At 47.4% G+C, this 23,686-nt stretch overlaps 1 protein-coding gene across 7 annotated transcripts in view; it reads left to right on the top strand.

Moving 5' to 3' along the window:
• LOC146186570 (uncharacterized) overlaps window positions 1–23,686 on the top strand; it is a 181,568-nt gene that overhangs the window by 28,780 nt on the left and 129,102 nt on the right. For all 7 annotated transcript variants that reach the window (XM_084607282.1, XM_084607279.1, XM_084607277.1 and 4 more), the window contains 5 exons: window positions 10,038–10,077; window positions 10,169–10,261; window positions 10,464–10,580; window positions 22,381–22,458; window positions 22,535–22,644. In XM_084607282.1, the coding sequence (XP_084463408.1) occupies window positions 10,038–10,077; window positions 10,169–10,261; window positions 10,464–10,580; window positions 22,381–22,458; window positions 22,535–22,644 (438 nt within the window). The remainder of the gene's footprint in view (window positions 1–10,037; window positions 10,078–10,168; window positions 10,262–10,463; window positions 10,581–22,380; window positions 22,459–22,534; window positions 22,645–23,686) is intronic.

Genomic DNA, 23,686 nt, shown 5'->3' with positions numbered 1-23,686 from the left:
ATACGGTACATGCAAGAAATCCCGCAAAAAAAAAAAAAAAAGAACCTACCATTTCTTAACGTCTGAACCGCACAACGATAAGAAAGGATGACTCGCAAAAAAAAAGAAAGCTGCCGCTTTTTAGTCCGCAGGCGCCATAGAGGGTTCGCAACACACGCTGGAGAGAGCGTCAGACGCCTGTCTGAAAACGGGCTGAGCTGGCTTGGCGCATGCGTAGCGCGTGCTGAAGGAGAGAGATAGCTCAGCAAAAGAATGGGCACACCCACGCACATGGCTTGCAAACGTCATGGGTTGGCGCGCGGGAAACGGTGACTGCAGATGCGCGCGCCTTCGGGGAATGGGTGCGGCACTGCCCAGACCAGCCGTCGCCGAACTGCCCCCTCTCATTACTTCCGCGCGTAGATTGAAAACGTCACGCGGCAAACGGCCGAGGGTGATGTGATTGTCTTTGGGGAAGGCACACTTTCCAGTGCATGGTGCGGAGTTCGATATATCGAACGACCGGTGAAATTAAGTTCGATATATGACGCGGCTTTCCTATACTTTAACATGGGATTTTCAAGGGGATATTCCGTGAGTTCGATATAACCAAAATTCGATATATCCGGGTTCGATATAACCGGGTTCGACTGTAGTTGCATGAGTAGAACAAAATTTAGCTTTAACGAAGTTGTGAAAAGTCCATTATTTTTCGTTTTATCTACTTTTTGTCGTATGTAGTTTTAAGAAAGATTCAAGATGGCGGCCAAGTCACGTGATCATAGCTACAGTATTGCAAATACCGTATACACTCGTGTTATGGCCGCACTTTTTTTTCCGATATTGGGGTGAAAATCAGGGGGTGTGGCGATTACATGAGAAAAAAGCAGCGAAAAAAATTATTTGCAGTGTTACCTGCCTTTATCATTGTCAAAAAACTTCTCGTCCTCCTCTGCTAAACTCATCTGGATTTCAGGCTCGCCCGTGTCCAAAACATCACTCCTCGTCGTCGTCCTCCTCCTCCTCCGAACTCATCGGGACTTCAGGCTCGTCCTTGTTCCAGATAAGGTCATCCTCCGTACCGTCCAGCCTGTTTGATATCCCTGTCACCTTGAAACTTTTTTCCACAGTCTCGAACGAAACCGTGGCCCACGCTTCGAGTATCCAGTGGCAAACGGCCACTAACGATGCCCGTTTCAGTCGGCCGGTTGGAGTCTTCTGGTGGAGGGTTGTTGCCATCCACTCACTGTACGCACGGCGAAATCCACACTTAAAAGGGCGGTTTACGGAGACGTCCAGCGGCTGAAACATGCCGGTCATGCCTCCAGGTATGAGGCATACTCACCATACTCCTCGGGTAGACGTTGACACATCGTCGTGCGACGGCGAATGGACAGGTTTTTTCGCTTTATGAAGCGCGAAATCCACCCATTGCTGGCTTTAAACACGGCAGCCGCAATCCCCTTGCTGCGTGCAATGTCTAGCGTTTTCATGCGCAACATCTCAGTCGAAACATCAAAGCCGTTGCGCCGTGTCTCCGTTACGTACTCGAGAAGTGAGTCTTCAACTTCCGGAAATATGCTCTGCTTCCCTCGGAAAGCGCACCTCTGAACATTTGTTTTCCTGAGGGCATCTTCTTGGGAGCACCATCGCCGTACACATTTTTCGTCAACGCCGAACTTCCGTCCAGCCGCTCTTTTTCCTTCTTTCGCGTAGTGAATCACTTTCAGCTTAAAGTGAGCGGTATAACTAACATATTTTCCCATCGAGGAAAAAGAAAATCTTCAGCTCACGAGCGCGGAACAAATCAGGGCAGCGATGCGTTCCGATTGCGAGATCGCACGTGATATGGTTCGGGCGATCGAGGAAATGGCTGTAAAACAGAGGAGTGAACAGACTTGGATCAGATTGGATTGGATTTGCTGGCCTCACCCTTTGTAACGGGCGGGCATCGCTGCGGCTAGGAGAGAAACCCCTTTGTAACGGAGGTGGTGGCCGCTGCGCGTGATTCCGTTCTCTCAACGGTAGGGTCCTCTGAGCAGCGTCACCTGGTGACAGATAGCGGAAATATTGTAAAATGAATAAGAGCACATTTAAAGCCTGCCGTGCTCGTTGCCTCAGTGGTGCAATGGATTAACATTACTTACCTGAGCACTTAGCGAATAAAATGTATGTTCGAATCGCGCATTCGTAAATTTTTTTCAAAATTTGTTTTTTAAATTGCATTATCAGAATAAGCTACTAATATCTTTCTGGAGGGTGTTCCCCTTTAGGTTGCATCATGTACGTTTTTAATTCTTAATAGCCACAAAACCTGCCGTGAACACAGCCGCGAGACTACACAATGACAACGCTTACTCTGTTTAATAATTTTCAGCGTAATCATTTCCTGCCTTTAGTGAGTGTATGTTACCTTTAGGTTGCGTTCAGACACACCTCTCAGTAACAATCGCCGTTTAACCTGCTCAGAGGCAACCAGTGACGAGAAAGAAGTTGCGGGACCCTACCGTTGAGAAGACGGAATTACGCGGCCGCTGCCTCCATGCTCGACTTTTTTTTTTTCCTCAAATATTTTGTTCTTAATTCTTATTGGCAATTCTACTTCTAACCTTACGCTTCATTTTGGCTTTCACTTGATTTTTGGGCCCCACCTGGCGGCAGTAACCACAAAACGTTCCGTATTTCTTGCACCGCACAGTAGACGGCACTGCCCAACTTCCTGAAACTCGTGGTGCGGCTTTTACTCGGTAAATTTTTTAAAAGTTTTTTTCCCAATTTTTTTTTCTAAAGTTCGGGGTGCGGCCATTACATCCGTGCGGCCATTACACGCGTGTATACGGTAATTTCTTAGCTACCACGAGACCACCCATGCAATGGAATCCACCACCTGGTCCACCATGTGTGATGTCATGATTCCCCAAAGTCACATGACCCGAGGGCCCCCTGCCACCACTGCATTACCTACTGTGCTAAGTGTTGTTGCGACTGTTAGAAGAAGGAAAAGAAAAGGCACGGTCCTGCGATTGGCTCTGTAACTGAGTCACCTCCGCTTCCTCGTGATGACAGAGGAAAAAATAGAGAAAGAATGAAAAAGAAAAAGAGGGGGAGAGAAAGATACATGTCTGTCGCGGTGCCCTCTGCCACCACTGCATTACCTACTGTGCTAAGTGTTGTTGCGACTGTTAGAAGAAGGAGAAGAAAAGGCACGGTCCTGCGACTGGCTCTGTAATTGAGTCACCTCCGCTGCTTCGTGAGGACAGAGGAAAAAATAGAGAAAGAATGAAAAGGGGAGAGAAAAATACGTGTCTGTGTCGCATCAGCCGTCTTCCGCCACTGAAGCGGTGGCTTTGGTGGCTAGTGCAATGACGGCTGCCTCATGCGGATAGAGGAGAAAAAAGAGAAAGGAAGAAGAGGAGAGAGACTTGTCGCAAAAGACGTCCGTCCGTCAGCAGTGGCTACGGTGGCTGGTGCAATGACTGCCTATGGCAGGCTAGCAGCGGTGCCTACCAATCCCAGCCCTGGAGGGCCAGGAGCAGTTAGCCCTCCCCCTTACTATGCTATTGACAATGCCGTATACTCCATCTGGGAAAGGGTGTGTGTCGTCACTTGCAATCACCATTGGTGGCAAAAATTGTAGTCCACTCGATTGAGATCCAATGTTCTGAGTGGTGTCAGATGAATCGGCACCGTGTGGTGCACTGAATTGTTTTTCAAATTGAATCCTAACCTGTAAGGGATTCACACAGACGACCTTTGGTCCTCGAAACCATAATGGGGTGTGATCTTTGTTAGGGGGAACCAGTAGCGGTAGAGGGGTGCGGGTGGTTCCAAACAATCGGTTTCAGTTACGTGGTGTGCACAATGGTGCTGGAATTGAGACCTAGGAATAAATTGTGTAATACAGTCTAACCCGGATATATCGAATTTTGGTTATATCGAACTCGCGGAATATCCCCTTGAAAATTTTATGTAAAAGTATAGGAAAGCTGCATAATATATCGAATTCAAATTCACCGGTCGTTCGATATATCGAACTCCGCACCACGCACTGGAAAGTGTGCCTTTCCCAAAGACGATCGCATCACCCTCGGCCGTTTGCCGCGTGACGTTTTCAATCTACGTGCGGAAGTAATGAGAGGGGGCAGTTCGGCTAGGGCAGCGCCGCATCCATTCCCTAAAGGCGCACATTTGCGGTTATCGTTTCCCGCGTGCCAGCACGTGACGTTTGGAAGCCATGTGCGTGAATGAACCAGAGAGAACCGGTGGGAACGAGAGGGGAAAAATGCGACAGAGCGAAGCGCAAGGGTGTGCCCATTCTTTTGCCAAGCTATCTCTCTCCTTCCTCCCTTTTCTGGCCTTCGTTCGCAGTAGCACGCGCTACGCATGCGCCAAGCCAACTCAGCCCGTTTTCAGACAGAACGTGGGGCTTTCTCCAGCGTGTGTTGTGAACCCTCTGCGCGCGGCGGCTGACGTGGCTATGGCGCCTGGGGAAGTTAAGGAGCGGCAGATCTATCTTTATTTCTTTTTGCGAGAGTCGTCTGTTTTTATCGTTGTGCTATGCGCACGGCATAGCGTAAGATGTGGCGTTACGAAGCGGCATTTTTTTTTTTGCAGGGTTCGTTTATCCTTGCATGCATGAATCAACGAAAGCATGCGGTCAGCTGCGATCATAACACTGGCTTTTAGCATTTTTCGCTTCAAACAGCATTTGCAGCTACTGTATCATGCTTTCCAATGATTTTGTGGCAGTGGACTATGCCCGCCCCAAGCGCGGCGTGATAAATCGAACCAGGCTTGTGCAGTCAAGCCATCACAGGCAGTCTGCCAAGTTCGCTTCCCGCCGCGGCAGGAGCTATCAAAAGATAAACACGCCGCGACGTTATCGCTGCGCAGCATCTTGGCTTGCTGCCAAGAAATGAGCTGCGGATGAGACAATCGAAACTGAGTGTGATATGCAAGTGAAAACACTGGCGATTTCTGCCGCCGCGGCGACACAGAAGCCTTGTTTTGAGCTGCCGTGGTGGCTGGAACGGCAGAACGGCAGAGGGACGCAGTTTCAACAAGTTGGAAATTATTTGCTCTGTCGCTGCCACTCGTCGCTGAGATCGCTTAATCGCTGGCATGTGAGCGAGCCGACCTTAACGCTTTTTTTTTCTCCAAATTCTCGAGTGCAAAAGGGGAAGGTGGGCTCATTATGCGAGTGAGTTGATTATGTGATAAATACGGTATTTTTTTTTTCGCATCGTAACTGCCGTCCCAAGCCGATTTCTGTATATCGAATTATCGATATATCGAGCTATTTCGCAATCCCCTTCGAGTTCGATATATCCGGGTTCGACTGTACTCGAGCTAACGCCATTAATCATGCACCTGTGATGGTCGAACTCTCTTTCTTTATTACTTTTTTTTTTATGTGTACTGAAAAGGACAATGCAGAATGGAAACCAAAACAAGTAAATCTAGGGAAAACTACTTTTAAAGTGCTTACAGTAAATCCTTATTACTTGAAGTTATAAAAGGTGTGAAGTGTTTCACGGTCGTGCTGAGGGCACACGTGACTGCAGCAGTAGTACCCAGCTCAGCCTTGGCTGGCACAAAGTTACTATTAGTGGATTGGGGAGAGGGTTGTGGTGGGGGATGGCGAAGGAATCTCACCGCCATATTCACGAACACACCTTCACTGAAACTTCTACTCCAAGTGGCCCTCGAGGCTTGTTTTTGTTTCTTGGCTGCTACTCGACCGCCACTCCACTTGTAAACATGGCGGACATCGGATATTGCATCGCTCTCTCGCTGTGTGGACTTCGTTCTACTTGTATATATCAACTTTCTCACGAAAGGGGATGTTACAGGGATGTACCGAACCTTTCTCTAAAGCGTCCGCTGTGAGTGACAGCTACCCCGGATTTCTGGCACGTTATTGTTTTACGGGTGCGGCTGTGGCTAGCTTCCTGCTGTTCCTGCCGCTCACGCAGAGCATGGATAACCGTGATCAGCCGCCAACACCAGTGCTGTAGTTGATCACTGCATTACGCTTCTTGCGGGCACATTTCAAGTCGTCGCCGGAAAAGTGGACAACTTTTCAGAGCCTACAGAGTGTAGGGTTGAGGTGCGATTTGACCGTTAATGATGAGCTCACCCACAGCCGGACTCAGTCGAACACTCCTTCCATGGCTCGCCCTGCCCGTTGGCTTCCGCAGACAGGGGCGAACTTGTGAGGGAACAGCGTGTTGCGTGCAATAAGCTGGGGGGCATCGGAGGCCCGATGGGACTGTGCGTGCTGCACCCCGCACATCTATGGCTTGCCCGATGAGGGTACGTAGCACGTCTTCGGACATGCGACATTGTCGAAGGAGTGCGTTGGTGTGCTCATCCTACAGAGGGATATTCGCGGCTGACAAAAGGCATGGCTTTTCAAGCACATTTGCAGTTAGGGCTCCCAACTTGTTTAAAAACTGCATGCTGCATTTGCTTCCAAAGAGTTGAATTCAGTGTGCATGAGATGCAACGTGTTGCAAAGCAGCACGCACGTTTTCACCACACGTCTCCTGGGCCCTATGAAGGCAATGGCCATGCTTGTAGGAGTTGGCGGCTTTTACTTTTTTTTTTCTGCAATATATTTTGATGTCTGTCAAAGCCTGACAATAAAAAAAGGCAAAGCAGCAAAGGGCAAGCATAGATCTCACACCAAAAAATAAGCCGAAGTATTCACACCATTTCTCAAAGCCTACGACAGGGTCTGCGTAAACTTTTGTCACCAGCAGCGACTGTTGCCAGATAAAAAAGCATTTTTGGGCATTTTTCACAGCCGCCTTTTTCATCCAGCCCACAAAACAAGTTCTACTACGCTGTTAACGTCGAATGCTGGCGAAGGTTGTTTAGAAGACCAGACATGAAAAAATGAGTTATTTACACACTCCAGCACGCAGCTTTTGGGCCAAAAAATCTCGTCCCCGTACGCCATTTGCGCTGCTTCGAGTGGAGGAGGTATTCTTGAGGGGACCTTGTAGGAGGAAACGCCGAGGGGCATTCGTGAATCCAAATCGGCCCTGGAGTGGAGGAGCAGCTGTTTTCTCCACTCCATGGAGTGGAGGAGCAGCTGTTTTCGCCACTCCATGGAGTGGAGGAGCAGCTGTTTTCTCCACTCCACGGAGTGGAGGTGGAGCGTCAAGTCAAGGCGTGTTTGTGAATGCAGTCAAACCCGGATATATCGAACTCGAAGGGGATCGCGCAATAGTTCGATATACAGAAATCGGCTTGGGACGGCACTTACGATGCGAAAAAACGATACTGTATTTGTCGCGTAATCAACTCTCTCGCATAATGAACCCACTCTCCACTTTTGCACTCGAGAATTTGGAAAAAAAAAAGCGTTAAGGCCAGCTCGCTAACATGCAGGCGATTAAGCGATCTCGGCGATGAGCGGCAGCGACAGAGCGAAAAATTTCCAACTTGGACCTGCGTCCCTCTGCCGTACGAGCCACCGCGGCAGCTCAAAACAAGGTTTCTGTGTCGCCGCGGCAGAAATCGCCAGCGTTATCGCTTGCATGTCGCACTTCGTTTCGGTCGTCTCATCCACAGCTCATTTCTTGGCAGCGTGCCAAGATGCTGTGCTGCGATAATGTGGCGGCGTGTTTATCTTTTGATAGCTCCTGCTGCGGCTGGGAGGGAACTTGGCAGACTGCCTGTGATGGCTTGACTGCACAAGCCTGGTTCGATTAATCACGCCGCGCTTGGGGCGGGTGTTGTCTACTGCCACAAAACCATTGGAAAGCGTGATAAAGTAGCTGCAAATGCTGTTTGAAGCGAAAAATGCTAAAAGCTGGTGTCATGATCGCAGCTGACCGCGTGCTTTCGTTGATTCATACATGCAAGGATAAACGACTCCCGCAAAAAAAAAAAAAACGCTTCGTAACGCTATATCTTGCGCTACGCCGCATGTACAGCACAACAATAAGAACAAAGGACTCTCGCAAAAAAAAAAAAAGATCTGCCTCTTCTTACTTCCGCAGGCGTCATAGCCACGTCGGAGCCGCCGCGCGCAGAGGGTTCGCAACACACGCTGGAGAAAGCGTCCGACGTTCTGTCTGAAAACGGGCTGAGCTGGCTTGGCGCATGCTTAGCGCGTGCTACTGCGAACGAAGGCCGGGAAAGAGGAAGGAGAGAGATAGCTCGGCAAAAGAATGGGCACACCCTTGCACTTCGCTCTATCGCATTTTCCCCCTCTTGTTCCCACCGGTTCTCTCTGGCTCATTCACGCACATGGCTTGCAAACGTCACGTGCTGGCGCGTGGGAAACGATAACCGCAGATGCGTGCGCCTTTGGGGTATGGGCGCGGCGCTGCCCAAGCCGAACTGTCCCCTCTCATTCCTTCTGCGCGTGGCTTGAAAATGTCACTTGGCAAACGGCCGAAGGTGATGCGATCGTCTTTGGGGAAGGCACACTTTCCAGTGCGTGGTGCGGAGTTCGATATATCGAACGACCGGTGGAATTGAGTTCGATATATGACGCGGCTTTCCTATACTTTTACATGGGATTCTCAAGGGGATATTCCTTGAGTTTGATATAACCAAAATTCGATATATCCGGGTTTGACTGTACAGGCGTAAGTCTGCTGGAGGCACCATCGCCAGACTAGGGGAGTGCGCGCACGGTCGCACCGCCGCTGGTCAAGGAGGCACTTGCATGGCAGGACAAAATGTTCGAAACTCAGCCAGCACCTAATTTTTCATATTTGGAATTTTAATAAAAACCTTTGGCTTAGAATTGAGTAAATATATGATAGTAAAAAGTCCTGCCTCATGGTATATAGACTGAGCACTGTAGTTTTGAAGAAAAGAGATTTCATAATTACAATTCGGTACACTATTTTTAGCAAAACTGTTCTGCAATATATTGCTTTAGACAGCAAGTTTTTATTGCACAAAAAAAAAAAAAAAAAAAAAAAAAAAACTGCCTACCTAAAATTGAATGTTCCTTTAACAGAAAGTTCCAGGGATCATGAAAACCAGCATATATTATATGTGGAAATGATTGGTGTGGGACAGAATTTTTGAGAACGAGGCGTCTGATTGTCTCGAAGTGTGCTAAAACTTCCCTAGTGGACTTGGAAAAGCCAGGCATGTCATAAGCCAATTGTCACTTCTGGCTCCGTAGGAGGCCAGCTCATTATTATTACTTTTTTTCGTGGTACTTAATGCCCGGTTTGGAGCAAATGGGACTTCGAAGTTTTTTTTCTCTCTCTGAGAAATGGTAGTGTATACTCCGTTTCATACATCAAGTGCAACACTGCCGAAGCTAGAGCTCTTGTTTGCGTTTCCCGCATTCGTGATGAAAAACAGTGCCTGCTCTTGCTGATAGCAAATAATAGTTGTTTTGCCTGCAAGCCTAATGCATCTTACATTTGCTATCAACTTCGTGAAAAGCATTTTTTTTAGGGAGAAAGGATCGGATTCGGTAATTTGTGTGTTTTGTTTGTCGTTTTCGTTCGTGTCGCGTTTTCGCTGCTCCGCAACCTTGTCAGCTGTGGCCTCCACGCAGCGCATCTAAATGTCGTCAAAACAGCGACCTCGACTGCCTCTTCGGAGTGGATTTTTTCTATAAGATCTATACTGCTATGTCCAGGCACGCAAAGCACGTTATTGCTAATGTGTATGCTCGGAATAGAGCCCATTCCCACAGAAACCACTCGGCCACAGAACGAGCGGTAGTGATATGCCTTTTTTCTCGCGAACTACTTGCGTAGCTTTCGCTGCGTTGCGCCTGATATATGAAACGAAGTATAGGTATTCAAGTTTATGAAAGAAAATGTTTGTTAGGCTGTTAAACCAAAATTGTGGCTCGCTTTCGTTACCTTTGCATTGTGTTTCTCTTGCTGGATTTTGTCACCTCATTAAAACGAGCTGAATTCACGTCTTGTTTCAAGCGACATAGTTATGTTGTTCGTAGACCTTGCGTCAATTGTTTTTTTCGTGACTATGAATATTTAATGACATAGTCATAATGATTTTCACTGCCTCTGCTCTCAAGAAAGAATTAAAATGATGCTTTCTTTCAGTAACCATTCGGCAGCTAACAAGGCAAAGTCTAAGCCAGCTGTAAGTTCTTTTATATTTTTTTTATAATTGGGGGTGAAGTTTACGTAAGGGCAGTTTTCTAAATGGCTGCACCTTTCTTGTTTGAATCAAGGTTCCAGACCTGGTGTCGGATTCGGACTCTGATGAAGCGACAATTCCAACTGCCACTCAACCCAAGGCCACCTCACAGCAAGCAAGCACATTGGTTTGTTTCACACACCATCTCGGGTTATGGCCAACAGTATGCCTGTGTGTGTGTGTGTTTGGGGAGGTGGAGGGGTACAAAATTTCGCTCATGTGTGGAAAATAATTTGCCTCACAGTCTTTTTTTTTTTGCCTATCTTTTTTTAGAAACTGTTGTGCTTCCTCACAAAGTGCAAGAAAACGTGTAATTTCTCAACTTGCAGAAAAAAGGTGACAGTGACGGGCACATATTGGACGTTTTAAAAAAATCCTGCGAGGACTTGATTGGCGGCCTGTACAAGTCGGCACTACAGGGTTTCAAGGCTGTGCTGGCGGAAAAGGTGAGCGGCTAAATCTGACATCTTTATTCCTTTTTGAGACGAAATTATTGAGGTGTGCAAGGAGACTGAAGGCCTTGGGCAGATGTGTGCCTTGTATAATGTGGCGTTGTGTATATCTTGATAGTTCTAGTCTATATGCCTGTGTTAAGGGTGAGAGGAAATGAGGCAACACCGAAAAGCTCGCTAACTGGATCATTAACTTCTAAATTGGGATAACTTGTACCACTCACATTGTCGTGACCAATGCCCGTACATGTCTATGGAATCTGACGCTCATTAATTGAAAGGCAGCTGTGCAAGTTGCCAGTGACACATTGTTTATGGAATCTGATGCTCCTTAATTGAAAGGAAGCTGTGCAAGTTGCCAGTGACACATTGTCTACTAAAAGCCTGTGTACTGATCCTCATGGCTAGCACCCAGTCAAATATCCCTCCTCAATACTGAATTTTACGGTGCAGTGTTGCTTGCGGATCTCTGATTCACACACAGTGGCAGGCATGACGGCCACTGAAGGGCCCTGTCTGCGAGGGATTATTTGTCCGCTAATTTCGCTATGCTTTCCCGAGCTTTGAGTCTGCCCTGCATCGGCCGTGCATCGGCCAGCCAGCCAGCCCAGCTGCATGTCGTTTGTATGTTGCCTGGAGCGTCGCCCGCCTTTTTAGGAGGCATTTGTCTTCTCAAAGCATTTCCCTTGCTCTCATCCACACGATTTGTTCAGTGTGCTGAAGGATTGAGGGCCGTTCGCTTTTAGTGCTCTGCGACTGCTTCACACGCAGCTACACCACTGCTACTGTATTACTGTGAGCAATAAGTCACTGAAAACGAGAGCATTTTGAACAGCTCTTTGACATTCTCGAGTGTGCTCACAGCCAAGCATTTGACGGAACTGTGAAAGACTGTCATATGCCGTGTAGTTTTATCTCGAAAGCAGGCGGCCATTGCCCAGGTTTTCACTGAATTAACTGTAAGAATGTGCTGAATCGGTTAAAGCGAAGGAACTTGCAGGAATATGTGACCCCTGCTATTGTCCTCATCATTTTACACGTGCTGAAATTTCTCATATCCTTTTTGCCTGCTTTCACTGTCTTTTGGCACGCACTGAAAAGAAGACCAGAATCGTTCAGGGAACCTAGTTTGTCACTGGCAAACTGAATTGAAGAGAACTGGTCTTGATAAGTAGGGCCCAGAAAAATAGCGCACCCCGGCGCACAGTACGAGCAGACCGCCGAGGGGTTTTCAAGACACAGCGGCGCCACATCGATTGCAGCACCCCTATTGTAAACCATGAAAAAGTGCTTAAATATGTAAAAGCTAACAATGCTATTTTATTCACCAAATTGTGTTAATATTGTATGAAACTATTTTAAGCACAAAGGGTATAAATCATTTTCTTCAGACAAAACGAAATACGGCCAATCTTAGGCAATCCAAGCTGAGCTGGGAAGCCTCATTTGAACTTTCCGCACTTTCTGACGTCTGGTCTCCATGGCAACCAAATGAGGCGCAGAAAATATGGTGCATTTATCGCTAAAGTTTGGTGTGCGGGTATCTTGAGACATAGCATGAGCTTCGTATGTCTTTTGTTTGCCATTAATGCACAATACCATGCAGCGGTATAGTGCTCTAGAAGATTGGGCAGTGGGTCGACCGCGCCGCGAAATGCATGGGAGCGGGGGGCCGCTTTTGCGATGACGGAGGCGCTGCAGCGCAGAGGGTGCCACCAGCAGCTGGTGTGTCAGCTGTCCGGGCGCCCACGTATGCGCACTGTGCGGCGGGCGGATACCGTGTGCACTGTACGTTCTTGTTTGCTTGTGCGTCACCTCGAGCTATTCGCGACAAGATTTTACAAATATGCCGGTTAATGAGGCTCATTACTGTAAGCAATCACCTAATTTATTCTCCATTTTGGCCGTCGGCAACACCTCGGGGAAGCAACATGACAGGAGTTGGGCGTTGAAGAAAGCAGCTTGGAGAGGGCGTACAAATTCAGACTCGTACAGCTCGCTTTAGCATTCCTAATGCACCTAAATGACGTCCAGAAATGTACTCGTTTTGAAAAGAGGACCGTGTGGAGACAGGACCTATGAAAAAGTCAAACATGCAACACGTGCGTTAGAGCGCTGACTAAAGCTGGCCACAGTGACCCCATTACCAAAACAGTCCAAAATGGTATATTCCATTGTTTCACGCTCAAACTATGCGGTCTACACTACGTCACCTGAAGTCACAAGAGAAGTCGGTATTCAGTTCAAATGAATTAAATGTGGACTACCCCGCATGGAGGTATACATAGTAAGGACATGAAAAAGGAACGACACCACTCTAGGTAAAGGGCTACTGAATAACGGAACACAGTGGGTCAGGAAAGGTGGAAGAAGTGGGAAGTAAAGGTTTCACAGGAAAAAAAAAAAGACGTGTCGAGGGAGGGAGAAAGGGGTTGGTGGAAAGCATGCAGCGCAGTGGAAAGAGCGAATGTGAACAAAGGTTTGGAATTTTCGTGCGGCACGGCAAAAACACTACGGAGAAGAAGGCAGGCAGGTAAAGACGAAGAGAAGTGGAGATATATGAAAGACAATAAAAAAAAAGGAAAGAACCAAATGAAGGCCTGGGAAGAGGAAAGTAGTGCACAAACAAACGCGCATAAGTATATAAGCGTCAAAATTTAAGAGTCTACTGTAAAACTGTGCACTAATCTAAGAACAAACCATTTTCTCTTCTTTCCATAAGCTTGAACATTGTTATAACGGGTAGCTTTAAATACCCAGAGATGCGTGCTATGCTTAAAGGGGGGATGAAACGGCTAGAAAGGTCACTGACAAACGTTTTCAATGCGCAGAACAAATGCTTCCGAGCATTCGTTCAAAGTAAAACTCATTGAAAAAAATCCAGCGATTTGTTATTAATTTTTAAAAACAGCGTTTTTTGAAATTCGCGGGCTGCGCCATTTCTGCGTGGCGGCGAAATTTGGGACTATTCTGCCGTGATTTCCTACGTCACCAGTCCCAGAGTGACAGGCCACGACAGGCTGCCATTGGCTGCAGCCGCGACGCCCACTACGTCACTGACACACTTCCGGTAGCTGCGAAAGTCGTCTGCTCGAGTGCTGCAATGCATGCGTGAACCCGAGCTTGGCGCTTCGGTTCGCGATGTTAACCGAAAAGTTGGTGGCATCCAACTGAAAGTGTGCGTCGGTGCAGGAGTGCGAAAAGAGCACTAGCTGGTCCGATTTAACACCGTACCGATTAAATAGGCAGCATCAACCATTATGTACCGACCGACGGCGCAGCAACGTACTGTAGTCCCGTCTCGTCTTTGCCGCATCGACCATTTGTGCGGCGTGTTAATAATTAGATGGAACGTGCGTCAAAAAAAAGGTGTACCCTCAGCTTCATCGCGAAAGTACACAAATTCGCACCGCTTAAGTGCAGCACCCGATGCCGCCAGGCGCGGGCGCTGCGGCCGACGACACTCCGGTCGTGCGCTGCTCCCTGCTCGTCGATAGGCCTTGTTTCTTTTGCATCGCAGCCACGGCGGACGGCATTTTAGAATCGTCCGCTTCGCTGCGTCTCTAGTGTAGTCGCTCGCGTGCTCCTGTGCACGATTCTTAAGTGTAGCTTCGGAAAACAGTGACAACCTGCGCTGCCGAACTGCATGTGGCGAGCTGCTTTGCTCATGTTTTGCGCCGTTGTTTCTGGATCGGCCGATGCGTACACATGAGATAAAACACGCGTGCACGTTACGCACTGGCACTTCCTAAACTATGTGCGTCCGACTGAAAATGAGCGTCGGTGCAGCAGTGCGAAAAGAGCACGCAGGTCCGATTCAACACCGTACCGATTAAAAAGGCAGCATCAACCTTCGTGTAAATGAAACGTGCGTCAAAAAAGGTCTGTCCTCAGCTTCATCGCGAAAATACACAAATTCGCACCGCTTATGTGCAGCACCGGATGTCGCCAGGTTACCGCAGAGATGCCGTCCGCGGGCGCTGCGGCCGACGGCACTCCGATCGTGCGCTGCTCCCTGGTCGTCGCTATGCCTTATTTGCATCGAAGCCACGGCGGTCGGCGTTTTGGAATCACCCGCTTCGCTGCGTCTCTAGCGTAGCCGCTCGCATGCTCATGTGCGCGATTCTTGCGTGTCGGTGCGAAAATCAGTGACAACCTGCGCTGCCGAACTGAATGTGCCGAGTTGCTTTGCTGATGTTTTGCGCCGTCGATTCTGGCTCGGACGATGCGTACACACGAGATAAACACGCGTGCACGTTGCGCATTGGCACTTCCTAAACGATGTGCGAAAGGACGTCAAAAAAAAAAATAATAAAAAACACTACACTATCTTTTTTGTTAATCTCAATTTTAAGATTCACGGACGAATAATTCGTGCTCACCTGTCATCCGATATCCAAACTCTGTAGCGACCATCAGTCCGTGCTCTCGTCGGTGATACGTACGCGTATACATTCCATTCGTTATGCACAAGAGATGCCTCTCGCCGACCATAATAAAAGCAGCTCCGGACTAAACGTGACGACATATGTTTGCACGCGGGCAACTCGCACGCTCGATCGTCTGCCAGCATCCATGCAGAGTCGATGCTATCGCGTCAACTCCGCGAGGGGTCACCGGCCGCCGTTGGTCAAGCCGCAGAAGACGGTACCAAAGGGACTGACCCAGGCAGCGCGAGAGAAGAAAGCGGTCTTGTAGAAAGCCGTGCTCGGCAGGAGTGCACGCTAATTTGCGCTGAATGGTACAGGGATATGAAGGGAAGTGCTCCCTCCGCGGCGGCCGCCGGTATGTGTGAACTCCCACCTGCAGGTATGCACTCGCGAACGACCCGAGTCGTTCGGGCTGCTGTCGCACACAATTCCGAGAGGTCAAGAAACTGAAGACACCGGCGGCCGAGGAAAACAGCAGGCAAGGTTGAAAGCTATGCAAACGCAGACGGGACGGGAAAGGCAGACCGTGAATGCATGGGCGACGCTCGGGGGAAAACAGGCGCGACGACCGGAAGTCTGAGAACCGAGCGTCACCCGATGGCGCTTCGTGGGCGGGGCTAGCGGGGCGGAGTTCCCGAGCTGTTTTCTTCGTTTTTTTTTCTGGTGTCTCGGAGTGTTGAGTTGAGGGGAGCGAGGAGAAGCGCCATTTTTAATCGCCGATATCTCTGGTGTTAATGAAGCTAGCTAAAAAATTCTTGCGGTGAATTGACCTGTGAGGTAGTACCTATCTCTCGACCGATTTGTTTTACCCCGTTTTAGGCATTGCATGACCCTTTAAGACATTTAATCTCAATGCACATAGTTTGACAATGACAATTGTCCCAGAAAATGTCTAGGTAGTTTTTATTCTGCTTGTTCAAGCAACCGGTAATATGCAAATCATTGCCCTCAGATCTCTCTAGCCCTGTTTCGGTGCACATACAAAATGGAATAAAAAAAAAAAAACGATTTGAAAAAGAAAGAACGACGGAAAATAGAGGATGCAGAGGCTATAGTAAATGCCTAATTTGCTTCCGCTAGATCATCCTTCTGCGAAAGAGAGGTTGTGAGGCCGGCACGGTTTCTCGCCACGAACAAAAACTGCGTCATAGGTTCGAAGCTAGGTAGAAATTTACCTACAACGTTGGCTCGGGTGTACGGTCCTTTTGGATGCCTTTGCACTTCAGATTTTTCAACCTTCCTGTAAAATGTGGAAGTTCAAAAGTTTTACCTACCTGGAGCACCAGAAAGCTCACACTTGAAGTAATTAAATTTCATGTGTTTTTGCGGCTTCGCTCTCTGCGAAGTAAGCGAACTACGACAAAAGTTCCCAAAGGGAAAACAATTAAATTCCCTTGGAAGTATTCCCCATGTAATATCAACCTTGTTAACAATTATAGCCTGATTAGTTCTGCAAAGAGTAGCCGCAGCAAGTAGCCCGACTGTAGTCTGGCAAGCAGTAGTTGGCGAGTATATCCAGTCGATTACTCACATTTCATACCACACACTCGAAGAATAAACAGGCATTAATGTCCGCATTTGAATTCGGCCTTATATTAATGGCATGTGCATTAGGTGCCCGTCATCGTTTTCACATTTTTTTTCTCTCTGTGCGCGCCAAGAACTGCATCATACCTGCCAATACGAGGCGCAATTATAAGCGCCTTTTTTTTTTTTTTTTTTTCTCAGTACAATTTGATGCCAGTAAAGCATCCGCACTCAAGTGCCCAATATATGAACGTATTCCCTCGTAAACGTATGCGACAGGTTTAATTTTTCATATTTTATCAAAGTATTGCCCTAGCTGTACTTGACTTTTTTTTTTTCATCTAAACAGCTGGTTCACCCTTTCGTCAGCGGCATGTAAATAATGTCCGCGATATATGTATTTGTTAATCACGAACAAAAAATAAATGATGAGTCTTGTATACGCTCCCTTTTTTTTTTTTTTTTGCCGGTAACCGCAGTCCTTTAAATTTTCGCACACTGTATTTGTCAATTCTGTAAGTGATGATTAGCTAGGGTATGTAACGGACAATGATTACATATTACTGGCGATTCAAGATAAACATTGTTATGTATTAATAGCCTCAAGATGAAAAATGTGTTCATAAATAAGGCTCGTAAAGAAATAAGGTGTTCCTAAAGAGCTTTGCTTCGCATGTACATATACTGTTTTTCTCCGCGTGTTAGTAGCGCTCCTCGGCCTTTATTCCCTTACTGGAAGAACGAATGCAAAACACCCTACTTCGTTGGAAGCATTAAGTACAAATTGTTCATCTGACGATTTATGGCTGTCCGCAGGAAGAAGAAATGTTGAAAGAGTTCTCAAAAAGCGATTCAAACATTGCGCGGTGCTCCGTAGGACTACCCAAGCGTGCACGGCGTCTCCAGATTAACGTAAAGGAATGGCAGGGATCAGTTTAAGAAGTTGTAATAAGTAGCCTCATTATTAAATATCGCACCAATTGCGTAGCGTGTGAAAATAGCTCCAAAGAGAACTGCGACCCTCATCTTTTAACGCCCCTATCCACGCGGCCGCTGCGCGCCGAGCGGTGAACGTGGCACCCCTGTTGCACGTCGCGCCCTCTCGCGGAAGTCGGTTCCTGACATCACAAAAGTGGCCCGCTCTCCGGCGCCGGTCGTCACACTGCCCATTATTCTAGAGCACTATAGCAGCGATAATGAAGAACTGGTGCTGAGGCAAGCGGCCGCCGCTTGGCGAGACGCCGCCATGATGCCATAACCCAAGCCAGCGCCTCCTCTATACTTTCTGTGCCTGGGAAAAGGAGCGGAGAACAATGGGAGCCGGCCGTCTGCGCTAATACGGCTCTTCGCCGCCACGCGCCGCCAACGGAGTAGGATCAAGGTGGCGCGGGCGCACATGGATTCGCCAGTCATGGCTATGTTTGCAGCTGTTCGGTTGTCGATTTTTCGACTGCATTCGTGTTTTATCAAGTACGATCAAAACGTGTTTTTTGCAACGAGCCCATTTTAGACGCATGTGTCGTATTCCGCTACTGCTGTGCAATGCGCTCACTTGTCGTCTGCTGCACCGATGTGAGAGTGCGCCTGCTCAAATGCAAGGCTTCTAAAATTGTTCTACTATCACCGTTAGGTTCCCGATCCCGCATTAATTCCTTAACGTTTTCGAGAGTTAGAATTGCCGCCAGTGAGAGTCAGAGCTGGTGCCAGAAAATGCTGATATGTGGCCTGTTTTTTTTTTTTTCATTTGAGAATTTAAAGCAGATAAATTGTGATGGTAAAAAACAATGTGCCCTGCCACATACTTCCTGCAACACTAGCCTTTGTGTGGCCAGACGCCGCGATTACGATCTGTAGACTCAATGTTGAGCCTTAACTTCAGCCAAGTGGTACGCGCGAAAAATGCCTCATTTCTCTCATTTACGTAGTGAACTGCATGCAGATATCGCAGCGTAAATAGGATTAATTTTTTTTAAGATTATTGAATTGTGAGGTAAAACAGCTTTACTCAAAAACAAAAAATAAACCATTTATTGTGGAGGCTTTCAAGCAAGTGGCTTTTTTGCGAAGGGTTTCACTGCGTCATGCTTGTCGGTGACATTCAATGTGCAGTTGCAGAGGAGCGGACGCAGGAAACGAACCGATATAGCTTAAGCTTGTGCTCGTCGCTACTATCGCTCTTGCACATTAGCAATTTTGATACACAAAGAGCAGGGACGGAGTACTCGATTAATGCAGTCAGTGGCTTCTGCAACATCGGTGGCGGCTGGTATTTCATGGAATGCTGGCCCGGCATCTTTTTTCTTTCCACTCGATTTGCAAAATGGCGCACAATAATATGGCATACTGAGGCATGCGGGGCACGTTCTTCAAAAAGGCTGAAAAAGAAATATTTAAGGGGACGCTCAAGCTTTGCCTTAAAATTATACACGATAGCTCCTTTAGCACCACCTCCTTATTCCTCGAAATTTTTATATTGAGGTTTATGTTGATTTGCGGAAGGGAAGCTAGGTGCAGTGTCGGTGGACGTCTACACTTACATTACCGCATACAATCTGAGGTACAGCCTTTGTCAAAAGGGTAGAGCCCAGGGGGTCTGCTTCCGAGCCTTGTAGGGACGCTGGTTTATCATTATTGGAGGTGCTTCCCACTGGACAGAGTTGTACAAAAAATCTTTTTGCCATCTAGAGATTGGAAATACTGAAAATGCATTACAAGCTGTACAAATTTGCTCAGAAGCAGACCCCTTGGGCTCTGCTTCTTTCCAAGGCTTCTTATTCCTTTGCTTCGCGCTGATTTTCACATTACAACGACAACATCAACGCCAGCTTTTCCTCGACACGTGCGTGTAAAACACGAATGCAAATTTCTCACTGTCAGCCTGGCCGGACAGACTGCATGCGGAATACGGGCGTGCAATAGCCCCCGGAAAAAGCATAAATGCAATCAAATATAAATGTAAGTTTAACATTGGCGGCACGATCGGACAGACTGCGTGCGGAATATGTACTTACAAAAGCTTGAGAAAAGCGCAAATGAAGTCAGACATGAATGCATACACGTGAGGAAACTTCGTACTGCTCATGGCCGATCTCCGTCGCATATTCTACTCATACTGCCACCGGGCGGCGGAGGGGCCGGCGCCCGACGGCCTGAGGAGAGCGTTCTCCCAGGCACAGAAAGTGTAGAGGAGGCGCTGCCCAAGCGACCCAAGGCGGCATGGAGTGAACGCTATTTCAGAAAAATGGGGTCCGCCCCAAGCGCTAATCCAAGGCCCCAAGCATGCTTTACGTTCTGCGCATGCGAATTTCAACACCCCAAGCTCCTTGGAGGCCCCAAAGCTTGGGGGCCCCCATTCTAAAACTCAAATGATGCAAGTTGTGTGAGGAGTACAGTACTTCGCTCTGGGAACACAGCTAGTAGAAACGGTGCTTTAAATTCGATTATTCGAACTCTGTTAATCTTTGATAATTTTGTGATGTAAATTTCACCCGACATTTAAAACCAGCGGCGGTCCACTGCCCTGGTAATTGGAAGACTTTGGGTGCTGTACTGGATTGCCCGGTGCCGATTTCACCACAGAGCTAAGTAGCAAAGGAGCCACGAAGTGAGGTCGATGCTTGATATTCCTAGTGCATACCTCTTGAATGTCCTATACTATTCATGAGTCCGAATTTTTATTCTTTTATACAAATGTACGACCAAAACGGAATCTTCTGGAAATGCTCCCATGCTTGGCCAAGTTCGGCCAAATCCTTTTTCTAGTCTGGCCACATAGCTTCGAAGCTACCCTACCACGTGACACCAATTGACATTGTGGCTAGTGAAGAGTCTAAAAGGCATAGATGGCCAGATGCAGTCATTAACCCTGCCAGTACCACTTTCATTTTGCTGTTTGTGACTGCAGCGCCGCTGCTGCCTGGGGTGGCTCAAGCGTGGTGCTAAGGTCACGTTCTGCCTAAAATTCCAGTGACAGCTGCCTGTAGTGTTTCTACATTTATACCGGTTTTTGCTTCAGGAAGCCTCCGTAGGCTCATCCTGGAGATTTGTTCTATTCTTTGTTAACTTTGGCAGCTCGGATACCTGGTCTAGTGAAATTTTTAGTAGGCATAGTTCAGTTTTTCGTGCCACCTTAACGTCGTGGTCGACTCTTCCTAAGTGAGTATACTGCTGAGTTTAGCTGTATTGTGGCATCGCGGAAAGACGAGCTTTATGCCTTTTTCACAGTTCGCAGTTGTGAAATCAGCATCTTGAACTGCGGCAGAACGGACTTGGCTACGCACATTTCGTCAACTCGTTAGTGGTTTGCACACAAGAATAACCCAATCAATCCCCGTTCTTTTGAACTGAGTAAAAACTACTCAGTCATTATAAATGCTTGATAGTTGATAGTTCGCTAGACGTTTTGGCTACATATGTGGGGAACCACCTCAAAAATGGTGTATATTCACGGACTCAAAGACTGCATTACAAATTTTGGAAAACTTCTTACGCCACACTGCCTATCAGTCCCTGGCACTAAACATTATGGAGCTCCTCACATCTGCTCAGCTGCAAGGCCACAGGATAATGTTTCAATGGATCCCTGCCCACTGCGGGCTCCATGGGAATGAACAGGCCGATGTTGAAGCGAAAAGCGCACTCATCAATGGCCTCCAAACAGCTGTGCCTTTCTCAAGAGGTGACACGACGTGCCTTCTTAAGAGTTGTATGAATAATGCTACAGCAGCTTACTGGGTCCAGCCAGACGCCTGACACATTCTTCTAAGAAGGCTCGATCAAACATTAAAATTTTATGTTCCGCGTGATATTCCGCGTCATTAGGCATGCTTACTACATAGACTTCGTTTAAACGTGGCTTTCACGCACAAGTACTTACATTTAATTGGACAGATGGACTCGCCGGAATGTTCAAATTGTGGTATCCCAGAGACTGTGGACCATATATATTGGTGTGCCCAGTGTATGCGCGCGAAAGAAGTGTGCTAGCAGCTTCCTTGAAGCGTTTAGACAAGAGGCCTCTGTCGGAGGAACTGCTGCTGGGCGCTTGGCAGGACAAGGGGAAAGGTGTCCAGGCAGTGCGTGCTCTTTGCCGTTTTTTGTGCGCCAGCGGACTTGATTCACGCTTGTAAAACAAGCTACTGTGTCTGTATATGTAATTCATATGCCTTCTCCCACATCGTCACCCATCATGACCTTCTTTCTTCTCTCCTTCCCCTTCCCCAATGCAGAGTAGCAGGCCAGATCTGAATTATTCCTGCCAACCTCTCTGCCTTTTCCTTTCAATAAATCCATCTATCTATCTATAATGCCCACTTCCACACTGCGCAGGAACCTGAGGTTGCCCCCCCCCCCCCCCCCCCCTGAGTTTCTGCACATTGCGTCATCCCATGCAAATGACGTCGCAGTGGAGACTGCTGCGGAGTGCTATCACTAGTTCAGTATGCCGCAGCAAAGTTGGGGCCGCTTGTCCAGGCCGCCAGGAGAACGCGGCACGCCTCGTTTTTCACTCTCTCCTGTGCTGCCTAGCTGCTGCGAGGGGGCAAGTGACAAAAAAGAAAAACGTAAACTGCACCAGGTTGGCCGGTAACGCATTTATGGATGGCGCACAGTGGCGGTCTGCAATCCTTGTTTTTTTCTCTGGCCTCTCTATATGAGTTGAGACAGAAAATGCAGTTACCCTCCATGTCTGGTGCGGCATATCCTATATCGAAAATTTTTTGTTGTGTGGAATGATGGGTGATTCAATATCTATCGGTGCTCTCGGGATTTCTTACCTCGGTGCTCCCTTCTTCAGTGCTCCTTTAATTCTTGGCTCTTTATCTTTGCTGTTTTTCTAGCCGAAGATTTCAGAGCTGGACACGGTACTTGTGGAGTATGGTGCTGGTTGTGCGTTACTCGAGATGGGCTCTTTAGAGGTAAGGGGACACCTGGCTTCTTCCTCTGCTTATGGTGTACCGTGGCTTTGCACTCATTTTCATGTTTCTCGTGTAGGACTTGAAAAGTTCGGTAGAGTTCTTTGTTGCCATCACCAACAATCACAAGGACATCGTGTTTCCTCTGGCTTACTACGGTGCATCAAAGGCGCTAATTAAAATGAACAGGTGAGGCTCTTTACTTATGTGCCTGTGTTAGTTAGTTTAACAGCATTGTTATTATAAGATGAGAAAAAATTTGGGGGACAATTAAGCTCCACCTAGAATAAGGGGACACTGATCTTAAAGCTATCCTTATTTATAGTCCAATAATAATGATGATGTACCAGCAGGCTCAACATTTTTTGCTGATTCCAAATATGCCATTCCTTTTTACCTGTTGATTAATTACCACTTTAAGCAGTATTAGCTGTATACCTTAATGCAAGGACTGGGGATTAGTAAAAACTAATATTTAAACTTAGTCTTCATATTTGTTAACGTAGAAATACGGGCTAGTTGGTCTTGATAAATAGGATACATCTTTTCTCAGCGCAAAATTGTAGACAAGACGAAGAATGAGACAGATAAGGGGGGGATAAACGCTGAAAGTGTTCAGCGTTCGTCCATGTCTCTCCTTTTGTCCTGTCGATATATTTGCACTTAGAAATAATGCATTCTACTAGGTTTCATAGTTTAATGAATAAGGAATATAGTGATCAAGGCTGTTTTGTCATTTTATCCATGTAATTAATCAAATCGATCTAAGTATCAACATGAAAAATGTGCCTGTCTAGTGTTGGTAACTTCGTATAGCCATTACCGTAAAAACCCGCGTATAATACGAGTTTTTTTTCCAACTTTCAGCGTTCCAAATTTCCGCCTCGTATTATTTGCGGATCCCAACCAAAATGTCAAAGTTTTGCGAGAAGTTTTGGTTTCGTTGTTGCCGCGTGGCTACGGCTTGGCTTTGTTATCGATGTGCGGCTACGGCTTGGCTTCGTTGCCCTAACGTGGCCGCACCCCGCAGTGGCCACGACGTCGAGGTGTCGTCTCTTCGTTGTTGGGTCGTCGAGTGCGCACAGCATCAGCGCATGTGCTCTCGTGCAAACCACGGTTCGCGAAAAAGTGCACGCTTTTTTCTTTAAGTGAACGAGCAAGATGCCAGGGTCTCGGAAACAGTACTCGGCTGCTTTTAAGAGAAAGGTGATTTTAGTTGCTGAAAACATCG

The sequence above is a fragment of the Amblyomma maculatum genome, chromosome 6 (genome assembly GCF_055883805.1).
Source record: "Amblyomma maculatum isolate TAMU_Amacu chromosome 6, ASM5588380v1, whole genome shotgun sequence".
Taxonomy (NCBI): Eukaryota; Metazoa; Arthropoda; class Arachnida; order Ixodida; family Ixodidae; genus Amblyomma; species Amblyomma maculatum.
Note: the sequence above shows the minus strand (reverse complement) of the source record. Positions and strands in the feature narration are given on the sequence as shown.